Source organism: Arvicanthis niloticus, chromosome 13 (assembly GCF_011762505.2).
Source record: "Arvicanthis niloticus isolate mArvNil1 chromosome 13, mArvNil1.pat.X, whole genome shotgun sequence".
Classification (NCBI taxonomy): domain Eukaryota; kingdom Metazoa; phylum Chordata; class Mammalia; order Rodentia; family Muridae; genus Arvicanthis; species Arvicanthis niloticus.
Genome location: NC_047670.1, coordinates 63,375,247 through 63,389,993, shown reverse-complemented (window position 1 = coordinate 63,389,993; position 14,747 = coordinate 63,375,247). Strand labels below are relative to the sequence as shown.

The following is a 14,747-nucleotide window of genomic DNA, read 5'->3' as shown; positions in this document are numbered from 1 at the left end:
CCCCTGGGAGTTTCTTTAAGGTTGAGTGTGACCAGGGCTGGTGGTGCCACCTGTGAGAGCAGGCTGTGACCTGAGAGTCCAGCCAGCAGCAGCATCTTAGCTGACAGTGATCCATTGTGGTCACTGTGTATGTGAATAGGAGCAATAGTTCAGCTGGGTTTCTTTTAGACATTTAACCTGATGACTTTCGGTGGATAAAATCTTTAGTTAGTTGAGGATTATGAACTATTTTCATAGTACCAGGGACAGGCTCAGGGAGAGAACTACATTGATATTGAAGGTAACATTGTTTATTGAAGGTAACTGTTTAGTTTTCTAAATGCAAACATTTTTTAATATGCTTTTCAGAGCTAAACTCTCAGTTTTTCCATGTTTTAGATTAAATAGGATTGCGAATCAGGTGGCCATTCAGCGGAAGAAGCAGTTTGTGGAGCGAGCCCACAGCTACTGGTTACTCAAAAGGCTGTCTAGGAATGGTGCTCCCCTGCTGCGGCGGCTCCAGTCCAGCCTGCAATCCCAGAGAAACACGCAGCAGGTATGTGTACATGCTCGTCTGCCTTTCGTCGCCACTTGCCTCCAAACAGGAGGGCTGGATGTGGTGCTCCCCAGGCTGGATGTGGTGCTCCCCGACCCCTGGGCCTTGAACTACTAGGCTGCAGATTATTCAGGTGGCTCCTGTATCCTCAAGGTTTGCTGTGACTCAAGGGTTGAGTTGTACTTCCTTTGCTCTGACTAGTGTCTGCTCTGTGCCCAGTACTCTGTCATTTCCAGGGAAAGAAGGGAATGCCTAGAGAACTTGGTTCAGCCACAGCCACAACCACATGCATAGTTGAGGCAGAGAGGGAGGCCTGATGAGGTATATGCAGTTCTTCTACACAGTGCCCAAAAATACATGTCTGCTGGTCTCTATTGGTTCCAGTGTGAGGAACTACTCATTTCATCTGTAAAAATATCAACCAACTTTAATGGAAGTTTAAGTCTGTAGAATCCTGTTGAGGTATGGCTGTCACAGGCTCTCACCCTGTATTCTGGCTTGTAGATGAGTAGTGGACTGTTGTAGAGTCCTGTTATGTGGATTAGACACCTAGATCTGCGGGTTACCAAGTGTTGCTCTTCTGGGATCTAACAACTTGCTGGACTCTGGGTCTGATCTGAGTGGAAGGGGCAATCCAGGGCCTCCCCAGTGCCAACTCTTCTCTGTTACCTTCTGTAAGCCAACATTGTCTATTCACTAGGGACACATACCTCCTTGGAGGCTACTGGAGTGTCTTAGGGTTTCCATTGCTGAGAAGAGACACTATGACCAAGACAACTCTTACAAGGGACAACATTAAATTGTGGCTGGCTTACAGGTTCAGAGGTTCAGTCCAGTATCATGGCAGGAAGCATGACAGTGTTTCAGGCAGACACATTGTTGGAGAAGGAACCAAGAGTTCCACATCTTGATCCAAAGGCAGTTAGGAGAAGACTACTGTCTTCCAGGGAGCAAAGCCCATACCCACAGTGACACACTTCTTTCATAAAAGGACACACCTCCTAGTAGTACCACTCCCTGGGCCAAGCATATTCAAACCACCACATGGGGTGTATGAAGCAGCCCCATCTGAGGAGTGTCATTTTATAACCTGGCTTTGAAGTGCCTAGAACAGTAGAGGCTGATTTGGTTGTTGGAGTGAATCAGTCATGTTCTTTACGTCACATGTTGTGAGATGCTGCTGTTCTCTCTACTGCCCTTAACTCTTAACTCTTGTTCTCTCACAGCCCCACCATGGCTGCTTGTCCTGGGTACCAGAGGAAAAAAAAGGTTTTAGGGCAAGAGGGTCTTAGGGATATTGGTCATAAAGTGAGGAAGTGGTTGCTCATACTGGGCACTGGTAGGAATGATTCTTTGGTTCTTTGCTTATGTGATGGTAGCAATGTTGGAAAGAGGAGATAAGGAGAGAAAAGTGGAGAATCCGGACCACATGTGTTGTCTTGGGCTAGAGGAGACTCTCCTAACAAGCCGGGGCATGAACCACCGAGCAGGAATATTTTGGTAGGTTGTCAGTAAGAATGGACTGCTATTAATTAGCACAGTGATAGAGCATTCAGCTGCTGGCTTCCTCTCCTCTGCACACATAGGAGTGGAGAACAAAGGGCGCGGGATGCCAAATGGACCTGTGGGCAGCTTCCCCAGAGAGATGGAGCTGGGAGGAAGGAGAGGCTGCAGGAAGGAAGACAGGAAGAAGGGTGATGAGATAAGGCAGCAAGGCGAGCACCCTGATGGTCGTATATTCCTGAAAAGCTGCCCAGTGCTCATTCATGTAGACTCTTCCTGTGAGGCAGGCCTGTGAGGAAGAACGTTTACTGCCCTTCCTGCAGGGAGCACACCAGATCATGAGGATGCAAGCCCCGTACTGTTCTGGGCTCAATCAATCATTCTAGAATTACCAAACAGAAGTAGAAGGCCTTGTTCATGGCAGAGGTCTACCCTGCTGTGTTGGATGAGGCATTACCTGAAGCTGCAGGTTGTAAACTGTACCCACATCATCTTAGTGAGGCTTGATGGAGTGGCCCCGAGCCTTGCCGTTGGACTTAAGCATGTGCTCCATCTCTGCCCCTATAAGTTTTTAGACTAGAAATGCTGGATGTTAGAATTTGACTTACCTTTGGCTTCACTTGTCTCTGCTCAGCCTGGCTTTGTGACTGACTACTGGGACTGACCTTGTGGAGGAGGAGGCTTAGGGATGGTGGGACAGGATGAGCTGTGCACGAGAGGACATCGCTGAGGTCGGTGGTGCTGTGCTGGAGTCTTTCACTGTGGTGGTTAGAGAGGCTTCCTAGCTGTTTGGTATCTATAGGCCCTGATCTGGTAGTAAGGCAGACATGTCGTCTTGTGCCATCTGATGAGGTGGTGCTATGCTAGGAGGTGGGATGATAAAGCTCCTTAGATTTTGTCAAACAGTTTGCAGTGTGCAAGTCCCCATTCATTCTGTTTTTTGTTTCCTGTTTTCCTTTTCCTCTAGTTTTGGGCCTCTACTTCCACCCTTTTGATCATAGACTCCTGGAAATCTGGGGTCTGATATGGCTGAGCCTAGCTGTCCTTAGGATCATGGTTGAAGCATATGGGAGCCATTGCTCCCAAACTTCTGTGTGTTTCACAGATGAGCTGACTGGCCTTCCTAGTTGTACAAGGGACCTTGGCCTGACTGACCCCTTGTTACAGGGTTGGGCTTTGCCATCCTCCTTTTTCCCAGCATTTAGATCTCAGTGTGTGTTAGGAGTAGAAACACTGATGCACGTGTTTCTTCTTGGGAGTGGGTGACTACTTTTGAGCTTTTCCTTCTTAGAATTCTTTTCCTAGGAAGACGTCTAGCATTGATTTCTACATAGCAGAGTAGACAGCTTCAGAGCAGGGCTGGGAAAGCTGGTTTATAGACAGGATGGTTTTTGTACAGAGTCCTTTCTTCATGGCCTGTAGCATGTTGGAGTGCAGACATGGTCTTTTAAAGATTAAAGCCAGGCCATGAGCAAACCGCTGAGTTTGCTTATCTCTGAATACACAAGCACAGCCCTATTGGTAATCTGGTTACCCTGTGAGTAACCAAAGTATCCTTTTGGTCTATTTCTAAGTAGCAGGAAGGAAGTTGTCGAGATGTTATTAGCGTATTTGGTTCATTTTTTCTTTATTTATTTTGAGATAGGGTTGACCTGGAGCTTGATGTGTGTATGTCTGTGTGTGTGTATAAAAACGTGTGTGTGTGTATATATACACACACATGCACGCACGCACACACGCTGGCCTTGAACTCACAGAACTCTCTGCCTCCTAAGAGTTGAAATTAAAGGTGTACATGGCCACATCTGGCGGTGTTTCTGAACTCCCTCTTTTATGTATTTTATGTATTTACTTACTTTGCCTATATGTGATGATACTGTCAAACCCAACTAAATGCTTAAGAGCTGTCAATATTATCAGGTACACGGTGCATTACTGTGGGCACTGAAGTGTGTGCATAGAGTCAGATCATGTAATTCCCATTATCCTGTGCTGTCGTTTTCATACCATGAAGAGTGGCTGTCCATACAGTCTGGTTGGTGACACTTTGCTGGTAGCTTGGGTCGCAGAGTCTCTGCTGTGGTGTCAGTGGGCCATGAGAGGCAAAGCTGTCTGAGAGGGCAGGGTCTCCTGTCTGTGTTCTACAGCTGGATGGCAGCACTTTGTTCGTGGTTGGCAGATGTGAATATTTATATTGTCCAGCAGTAGTGCAGGACAGACTTCTGGGTAGGCCAGTCTCCATCCCTTTATCATAGGGACAGGACATATGGGGTTTCTGTGAGGAGACAATCCCATATCTTTTCCACAGAGTAGAGAGTGGGGGATAGCTTTGGATAATGACTGTTGTGTTGGATGAAGACTCTGGTCTTGGACAGGCTCACTCTGGGGAGGCAGAAATGGGAAGTATGAGGTGGCAGGAAAGTGAGATCTGGGTTGGAGGAGCAGGGCTCTGGGGAACTTGGTTGATAAGATGCATGGAATACTGAGATGATGTGGCATGTTGAATTTCTTGGAAAGTGGATAGAAAACTTGGTCTTTGGTAGATAGGACTCTGGTCTTGTTTGTTCCTTGGTTGCTCTCGTGGGATGTGTGCTAGTCCTGTGGCAGTGGCTCTTGTCCCTGTACATTTGTGAGGTAGTGAAAGTACCTTTACACTTTAGCCTTGAGGGGCTCTACTAGGCTTCCAGCTTCTTATCCTGCTTAGAGCTCTGAGCAGTTCAAGGACCCACCTCCTGTGGCCAGGCAGAGCCTGGCTGCTTCCTGCTACTGTCTGTCTCGTAGAGAGGGGCTGGTGCAGGATGCTGACCAAGTTAGGAGAGGTGCTGTCACCTGAGAAGGCAGCTGTGACTGGCAACTACAGCGCCCACGCTTGTCTCTGTGGGGTTAGCAGTGATCCTTACACCTCACCTGCTGAGCCCAGAACTGAGCCTGTGTAATATTTCGCTGCCAGTAAGGATAGCTTAGGTTTGTCCCTTTTGTATACCTCCTTTCTCGTGTTCCCTTCGTTCCTACCTCCTGGAGTAAAGCCAGGACCTCATTGTGCCATGGTACTACTAGATCCTCCTGTTTCCTTGTCACAATACATTTATAGGGACATTTATAGGTTCCAGGTCCTTTTAGTCTTACCTGTTGTATGAGCTTGTTAGACTCCTGGCAGGAGGAACTTCTGGGTGTGCCTGATGGAAGGTCTCATTTAATCTTCTTAGAGAGAAAATGATGAAGAGATGAAAGCTGCCAAAGAGAAGCTAAAGTACTGGCAGCGGCTGCGACACGACCTAGAACGTGCACGCCTGCTAATCGAGCTGCTTCGCAAGCGGGAGAAACTCAAGCGTGAGCAGGTGAGGCCCCTGGGTTCTGCCACCCTCCAGGCTGTCCTGGAATGCTCTGGAGTAGCCCCTGTGTACCTGCTGACTTTGTGCTGTCCCCACCCTGCAGCCTATCCCTGACTTATAGTTGGTCCTGTGCTACCTCTGTGTTGTCCTTTTTGGGTGGCCTCCTCCTGAGTGTACAAGGGTATTAAGGGAGACCTCTGCCATGGAAGAAGTACATGTCCTTGCACAGAGAAGGCTGCTTTGTGGTAGGATGGTAGCCTGCACGTAGGCTGCTCTGTGCTGCTGGTTGGAGTGTTGCTTCTGTGATTGTGCAGTCCGTGGAGGTGCCATGATCTCCAAGAGAGGTGTCCCTACAGTCTCTAGAGACAGTGTATGCTGTTGTTGCCAGGTGAAGGTGGAGCAGATGGCCATGGAGCTCCGGTTGACACCACTGACTGTGCTGCTACGCTCAGTCCTGGAGCAGCTACAGGAGAAGGACCCTGCAAAGATCTTTGCCCAGCCCGTGAGTCTCAAGGAGGTGCGTGTCGCTGTGGCCCACTGTTCTGTCTCATGTGATTGGATCTGTACTGCTGCTTGGTTAGGAAGCGTGGAACTGGGGAGAACAGGTTACCTGCATTCTTAATAATAATTCTCATTGTTATTTAATATTTAATGAATGTTTAGTGAATAGTATTTTAATCATAAAAGATTGTGCCTCATTGTAAAGCATTCAAAGTGCCTAGTTTCTGCTTAGAACTGAGCTATTGGTGATGACAGCCCTGCTGGTGCCCCATCTAATATACTTTTAGTTACAGGAAGTAGGTTGTAAGGGTCCCCACAGTGATTGGGCTTAGTTTGTATTGGCTTAGTGTTATGTGAAATTAGTCTGGGGGTGTGTGTGTGATTCAGGTATGATTGATTTTATAGAAAGTTTTGATTTTTCTTTGGTTTGTAAATGTTTATTTTCCTTCCTAACATCAGGTACCAGATTATTTGGATCACATTAAACATCCCATGGACTTTGCTACAATGAGGAAACGACTAGAAGCCCAAGGGTATAAAAATCTCCATGCGTTTGAGGAAGATTTTAATCTCATTGTAGATAACTGCATGAAGTACAATGCCAAGGACACCGTGTTTTATAGAGCTGCAGTGAGGCTGCGAGATCAGGGAGGTGTTGTCCTGAGGCAGGCCCGGCGTGAGGTGGATAGCATCGGCCTAGAAGAGGCCTCGGGAATGCACCTGCCTGAGCGACCCATCGCAGCCCCTCGGCGGCCCTTCTCCTGGGAAGAGGGTAAGAACTGTATCCAGGAGGACAGCAGATGCTTTTTCTCTCAGAATGCACTCAATGAGATCCCAGCATGCGGGCAGCATGAATGCTCCTGAGGTGCATGTGTGTTGTACCCGCAGCACATCTCACGTGGGCCTTGCCACATTTCTGCATACCCACTTTGATAAACAAATGTCTAGGTGATGAAGTCCATGAAGATACCATAGTTGAGGATTCATACCTGAAGGGTCTGACCTTGCTTCTGAGGCGGTCTTGCAGTGAGAAGGCAGTTATTAGTCGTCGTATTTCAGCTGAGAAACAAAAGCAGGAGCTAACATTGGCTATGCCTCTGATCTTCTCTCTGGGATGCTTGCAGGTGTTTATAGAGGGCTCAGCCTTCACCTGTTTTCAGGACATGACCCTCTAGGGCGAGCTTATACTCTGGGCCCCACCAGGCACATGCTGTTTTGATGTTCATTAATTTCCTCTAAGTAAGGTGCTGTTTTGGAGACAAGGTCTCAGTTGGTATCCTTGGCTGGCCTGGAACTTAGTATGTGGATCAGGCTGGCTTGGAATTGCTCCTGAGTGCTGTGGTCAAAGATGTACACCACCACATCTGGCCTCCAATCAGTTCTTTTAAACTTCTTGTCTCTTAATTGTTTATTCTGTAGATGACCGTCTACAGTAGGTGAATGTACCTTGGAGCATGAAGTTTGCTTGTATTCACAATTGTTACCAAAACCCAAGATACTATTCCTCTTTTGACCTATTTTTTTTTTTTTCTCCTGCTATTGGCTGTCCAGGAAAATGGTGGAACTGTACTGACTTATGTTTTATCCAGTGCTTTTCCTTCTCCTGGATGACCAGCTAGCTGGTTGGTTACTGTGTCCTGACTCTTTGCCTTTTCTTTCCCATTGGGTTATATTTGTGGCTTAGTGAGGTCAAGGCCCTTGAAGGCTCCCTCACTTCTGGCCTCCTGTGTGTCTGGCCCAGAGAAACTGTTTGGTACTCAGGCGTCTGCAGGGCATATAGGAAGTTTGCCACAAATTCGAGGCCAGTCTAGACTATAGTGATTTCCAGGCTAGTGTGAAATCACCCTGCCTAACAACCACCCGAGACCCTGCCTAAAAACCAGAACTGATCCCAAAAGTGTAATTAGAAAGTAAACACAAGCAGGCCAGAGTGTGGCTTAGTGTTTCTTCCCATGCAGAAAGCCTTGAGTTCGATGTCAACACAGCGTAAAACTGGGCATGTTGATACAAAGATTAGAATTTGAAGGTCATCCTGGCTACATAGTGAATTGAAATTAAGGCTAGCCTGTGTTACATGAGACCCTGTTTTGAAAAATAGATATGCATGTACACATACAGGTGACAGATTTCTGCAACCCTAGATAGGTCCAGCATGGTTAGACGGGAGCCATCTTGCACTGAGATGCTCCCCCTAGCAGGAGCTGAGCCTGATAGGATTACAGAGGGACTCTCAGTCCCTGGTCTTTCTCCAGCCCGTGCGGGAGGCGAGGGCAGTGTTCCAGCTGTGGAACACTGTGCCCTGGATGGTATTGGCTGCCCTGGATGGTATTGGCTGCCCTGGATGGTATTGGCTGCCCAACGACATCTGGGAGTCTTTGACCCCCAGCTTCTGATTCTCATGCTCTGTGGATGGAAACTGACTTTTCCATTGCTTAATAGAGGAAAGTAATAATGAAAAGTACAGATTGATTTCTTCACTCAGTGGTTGAGTGGAAAGGGTGATCTGTGGCAGGGTGAGCCCTGGGCACCTTGGGCTCGCCATTGTCTTGAGCCTGCAATAATGAGGATACTTTTCTTAGTTAGGGTTTTGCTGCTGTGAACAGACACCATGATCAAGGACAACATTTAATTGGGGCTGGCATACAGGTTTCAAAGTTCAGTCCATCAAGGAGGGAACATGGCAGCATTCAGACAGGCATGGTGTGGAGAAGCTAAAAATTCTACATCTTCATCTGAAGGCTGCTAGCAGAAAACCACACCCACAAGGCCACACCTCCCAATAGTGCCACTCCCTGAGTTGAGCATGTACAAATCACATTCCAATCTCACATTCTAATCCTTGGCCACCATAGGCTTGTTAAAACGTAAGTCTTTGGGGGCCATCCATAAACATAGCACAATGTGAAATACATTTAGTCCAACTTCAAAAGCCCCCATAGTCTATAGCAGTCTCAACAATGTTAAAAGTCCAAAGTCTCTGAGATTCATCCAATAAAGCAGAACAGGAAACCAGCTGGGCAAACTCCAAACTCTGCATCTGTCAAAGTGGTCTTCAGATCTCCCAACTCCCTTTTCATCTTGACTGCAACACACTTCTGGGCTGATTCCACTCCTGGTAGCAGCTTTCTCCAGCTCTGGTATCCCAAATATCTCGGAGTCTCCGAGGCAACTTCTATATATTAGAGCTTTTTGTTTTAATGTCTGAGATCCAGACATCTGGGCTCCTCCAAACAGGCTGGCATCACTTCTGCAGCTCTGCCCTCTGTAGCGCTCTAGGCTCAGGTCGATCCACTCCCCTACCACTGCTGTTCTTGGTGGTCATTCCATGGTACTGCCATCTCCAATACACTGGGGTCTTCCACTGCAACTAGGCTTCACCAATAGGCTCTTTTCATGGTGCCAAGCCTCAGCCCATTGCATGACCCATTCAGTCCTGAGCCCTCTACTGCAGCTGAGGCTGCACCTTCAACAATGACTGACCTCTCACAGTGCCAAGCTTTAGCTGCTCTTAGCTGCTCTTCATGACCCCTTCACACCAGTGCCACTAGGGTGACTCTTAGCTCCAGCTAACCAGCACCAATTGTTCCAGTAGTCTTTCTCCTGACTCTAAAGCCAGAGGCGCGTGGCCAAAGATGCCGAGTTCTGCTGCTTGCAGGAGCTGGACCATGGCCCCTAGTTCTATTGCATTATCACCAGCTTTCTGTCTATCTCCTTTACTGCCTAAGCTTGGCTCTTCTCGATCTTGCGCTATAGACTAACCTTGACTGGGGTTAAAGGTGTGTATCTCAGTCTGGATTTAAGCTTTTCTTCGCCTACTATTTGCTCTGTCCTTGGCTGGCCTTGAATTGAGAGAACTGCTTGCCTCCTGGGATTAAAGACTTGTGGTTGCGCAAGCCTTTAATCCCAGCACTTGGGAGACAGAGGCAGGTGGATTTTTGAGTTCTGGTCTACAGAGTGAGTTCCAGGACAACCAGGGCTACACAGAGGAACCCTGTCTCGAATAAATTAAATAAATAAATAAATAAATAAATAAATAAAGCAAGCTGAGTGGAGTCTTACCCCATGGTCACCACACCCTTAATTCCTTTAATATCCTTGAACACCAGATTCCATTCCTTTTCACTTCCGGGTTTCCAACCAGAGAACAAAGTTTATGATGGGCGTTTGAGACTTCCTTTGTCAGTGCAATTAATCTGAGTCTTTATCAGGCAGATTCTTCAGACAAGGCAAAAAGTAGCCATGTTCTTCACCAAACTACAAAACAGTCTCTAGGCCACATACTGAAATTCTCCACTGAACCGTCTAGAGTCGGATGTACACAGTTCAAGTCACTAACAGTAACAAAGCCTTCCATATTCCTGCTAGGATAGCTCATTAAGCCCCACTTAAAACATCCCATGGCTTTCTAAATCCAAGGTCCCCAGATCCACATTCTTCTAAGCAAAAGCATGGTCAGGCCTATTATAGCAATACCCCAGTTGCTGGTAACAACATCTTAGGGTTTACTACTGTGAACAGACACCATGACCAAGGCAACTCATAAGGACAAGTTGGGGCTGACTTACAGGTTCTGAAGTTCAGTCCATTATTAAGGCGGAAACATGGCAGCATCCAGGCAGGCATGATGCAGGGAGAGCTAAGAGTTCTACATCTTCATCTGAAGGCTGCCAGCAGAATGCTGGCTTCCTGTAGTTAAGGAGCCACACACCCATAAGGCCACATCTATTCAAACAAGGCCACACCTTCCAACAGTGCCACTCCCTAAGCTGAGCGCATACAAACCACAATACTGGTCCTGTTTAAAAATAAAAAGACAAGCAGGCCATGCAGGTCTAGCACCCAGAAGGTTGGTGTTGTGAGCCCAGTATGTTATCTGTTATGAGCAGGTTGTGATAAGGTTTTAGGGTCCCCGTGGGGAGAGGAGCGACAGGTCCTTTCCATTCAGGAATCATACAGGATTGACTGAGACAATCAGTTCCACGAGAGGGGAGAGAGTACGCCAGAGACAGAGGTTTGATATTTAATTGCTCTTTAATAATGTACAGCAAACAATATATTATCACCAATGCCAAAGCTATTGTAACGAGGAATTGCCACATTTCTTATGCATTGCCTCTATCAATATCAGTACAATAAACACAAATAATAAGTTGCTAATTACCAAGGAAATAAGCATAGCAATAAGTACATCATCATTCATGAGTCCTTGTGACTGCAGTTTCCAGCAGCTCAGGTCCAGAGAGTGCTTGACCACAAAGATAGGGGCGTTGGTCTCTCAGCTGCTGCTTTGATGATCCATGCTGCAGAGTGCTCGGTGTCTCGGCTGCAGAGGAGGCCTGAACGGAGGATCACACTAGCCAGTCATGGCTACCAGTGTGATGAAGTGCTCTGGCCAAGGGCTCCTCTTTTATGCTTGAATTGGGGTTACTTCTGACGTACACGGCAGATAACCAGATGTGTCCTGTTATCTGTGGGCTATGACTTCATTGCAGGTGGACTTTGGTTATCATAATACTTTAAAACATGTCCAGACTTGTTTTCTTTCCTATTGCAATATGGAGTCGGCTTTGTTAAGGACTTGCTTCTTACAGTTGAGCTATATATGAGACCCTGTCTCAGCAAGCAAAGACCAAAGAATCAAGCCTTGAAAAGTTGAGGGGTATTTTTTGTTGTTGATTATTTTTTATTTATTTTTGGTGCTTAAAAGAATTTTGCTTACTTGAATTCATTTGAGGTATTAACTTTTAAGATTTTGTTAGAAATGGTGTGTGACTATAAGCCTTGAGTTAGCCAGTTGGGGAATTTTTGCTCATGTCCCAGTGCTGGCTAGTGCTGTTCTTTAGACGGGGTACTTCTGATTCTCATAGGCCAGCTGTCGGGTCTGGGCAGGTCTCCTTTATGCTATGTCTCCTTTGGTTTTATCTTCACAAACATTATCTTCACAAAAGAATTTCTTTGGCTGTTTCACTAATTTAAGTTCTGTAGTTAATGTTCGTAGAATTTGGGGAGACCTCTGCAGCCTAGTGTTCTTGGACACAGTGATGTATGTGCAAGTACTTGAGCTAGGATGATGTTGGTGATGTGTAAACAGTCCACGTGAATGTATTTGCACACTGGGTCTGTTGGTAGTTCGTCTTGTGTATGTTGGTGCTCTCACACATTTCTGGTGGTCTTTGTGCCTCTCATTTTCTACACAGCAGGACTGAGTTGGGTCCTATTCCAGGAGAGGCCACATGTTACCTGCATCTCCTTTGCTGTGACCACACTACCCTTTTGTGTCCTATTGACTGAAGGAGTGTCTTTTTTTCTTCCTTGTGGCAACAGCCTTGTCATGGGTTCAGAATCAGGGTAGAGGAGACTATATATGGCATCAGATGGTAAAATTGAAACGCTTGGGGGGCAGGGGCAAGCGCATCTCTGAGTTCAAGGTCAGCCTGTTACAAAATGAGTTCCAGGACAGCCAGGGTTACCCAGAGAAACACTGTCTCAAAAACAAACAAACTAAAACAAACCCAAAAAACCAACCAAACAAACAAAAATTAAATAAATGGTAAAGCTTGCATTTTGGTCATGGGCAGGCTAAAGAATAGTTAGGTGCAATGTGTTGTTATTAGAGGTGCCCAAGAATTAGGTGGCTAATGATGCTTGTTCTTTGGTTCAGTGGACAGGTTGCTGGACCCAGCCAACAGGGCCCACATGAGCTTGGAGGAACAGCTGAGAGAACTACTGGACAAGTTGGACCTGACCTGCTCCATGAAGTCCAGTGGCTCACGGAGTAAACGGGCAAAGCTGCTCAAAAAAGAGATTGCTCTTCTCAGAAACAAGCTGAGCCAGCAGCACAGCCAGTCCCCATCCATAGGGGCAGGCACAGGAGGCTTTGAAGACGCTGCTGCTCCACTGGCGCCAGACACAGGGGAGGAAGGTAAGCATGATGTGGTGGGAGGGCCATACCTCATGGACATGGGTGTCTCTTGACAGGCTTAAATGATGTTCTGAAGTGATCATGAGCTTGTAAGTTTTGAGGGTCACAGAAGTCTTGGTCACTGGATATTCCTATTAGGTTTTTAATGCCCTTTGAAGGAATGTTTTGGTGGGTACTGTCTGCTGTATTTTGGCACTTAGTCTACAGCTTAAAGGCATGGAATGAGATTTTCTTTTAACTTGAGCCTGAAAGACTTTACAAGGGACAGTTTAGATCTGATACTGTGTTGAAGGTGGCTTTTATGGTAGGAATAAGAAATACCTTAGTTGTATTTTGTAAATTGAGGCAGAATATTAGATGATTAGACACCCTGAAATTTTTTTACTTTGTGTGTGTAGGTCAGAGGACAACTAGTTCAAGTTGGTTTTCCTGGTGTTTTACAGCACGTAGGGATCAACCTTAGGTGGTTAGTCCTTGTAAGCACCTCTACCCCTAAGCATAACCATAAGCATAATTATTGCTAGAGTACAACCTAGCCCTGGGCTGTGAAGGGTGGGAAGGAGACTGAAGTGCTTCTTTAGCACAGGCCTGTTCCCAGACTCTCCTCCACCTCAGGCCTTTCCTGTGGATCACCTTCAGTGGACACTGTCTTATTCTGGTAGCAATGAGTGACATCTGGGGAAAGAGCTGGATAGCTGAGATGTTAGAATGGAGAGGAAGGGAGGAAGTACAGAAGAGGTTGTCTGCCCAGGGGGATCCACACCTGATGAACAGGTTGTTGTGTGGAGGCCTTTGTGTGTGGTGCATCTAATTGTGGCAGGTTTGGAAAAGCATAGCACCCTTTAATCCACTTGCTGTACAGTGACCACATTTCAGCTCCATGAAATGGAAAGAAAAATAAGACCAACTTCTGTCACTGTTGTTAGCAGTTAGACTTAGGATCTCTCTGTGTATTTTTTCTGATCCATCTGAATAAGAATATGAAAACATTAACACAGGACAGATGTAACTGTAGTTTGCAGTTTGATCTGTGTGCCTGTCTGTGTTAGTACATGTGGCTTTGATCTATTCCTCAGAATGACGTGGTTTCAGTATGCTTGTGCCATGTTGAATTTAGTCTTACAATTTTAACAGTTGGTGACAATCTTGTAGCCCACGTTCCCCTTCTCTGGTTGCTTCTTTTATATGGTTATGCTAGGAAACCAGCAGAAGCTGGGGCTAACACTGCTGAGTTCTCCTGGCCTTACATCTTTCCCATGTGTCTACTTGTAAATTTCACAGACACCCTTTGCCTTGTCATTATGTTATAAGTTTGATTGGTCCACACAGTAAAGGTTTCATTCTTCAGTGTATGGCACATTTTCTCATTTTCTAAAAGCCTAATGATCTGCACATGGCAGTCTGTTGGGGCCTCTGTGCTTTCTTTAAGGAACATTTGTTCATGGGACCTTTGACAAACAGATGCATCCAGGACACTGTTATTTGCGTTCTGTGGTGAGTCCCATATAGTGCCACTGCCTGGTTGTATATGGAGCCTTTTGTAGGCTCCTCTTCCCACTGCTAGAACTGGCTAAGTAGGACCCTTGGTCCAGCCATCCAGTGAGTGTGATCTGTGTACAGTTTGTCATGAAGAGTCAGCTGGGGAGAAGGTTTAGGCAGGACAGCTCACTGATAATAAATACAGTAGCTTGCTCTTGAAAGAAACCTGACCTCTTTCCTCATGGCTGTGTGCAGGGGTGCAGAATCTGCCCCCTCCTTCCCCATGTTCCCTCACCAGTCTGGTTTTACAGGGCTGAGGGTTGAAGCCCAGATCTGGTGCTTTGTACTGCTGTGGCCACTTGGAAGGAAGTGTATTGCTGTGACCTAGACAGGTGCCTAGAACTGCTAGTGTTTAAAATGCAGGAAAGGAGCGTTTTCCTTTTAGCTGAGAGGAAAGATGAATGGAGAGGGAAAT

At 46.5% G+C, this 14,747-nt stretch overlaps 1 protein-coding gene across 5 annotated transcripts in view; it reads left to right on the top strand.

The window, feature by feature from the left end:
- Brd1 (bromodomain containing 1) overlaps positions 1-14,747 on the top strand; it is a 48,904-nt gene that overhangs the window by 15,597 nt on the left and 18,560 nt on the right. For all 5 annotated transcript variants that reach the window (XR_013103415.1, XM_034516326.2, XM_034516328.2 and 2 more), the window contains exons 3-7: positions 379-535; positions 5,245-5,376; positions 5,759-5,887; positions 6,331-6,643; positions 12,533-12,793. Coding sequence is in view for 4 of the 5 variants with exons in the window: in XM_034516326.2 (XP_034372217.1) it covers positions 379-535; positions 5,245-5,376; positions 5,759-5,887; positions 6,331-6,643; positions 12,533-12,793 (992 nt within the window). In the remaining variant the exon portion in view is untranslated. The remainder of the gene's footprint in view (positions 1-378; positions 536-5,244; positions 5,377-5,758; positions 5,888-6,330; positions 6,644-12,532; positions 12,794-14,747) is intronic.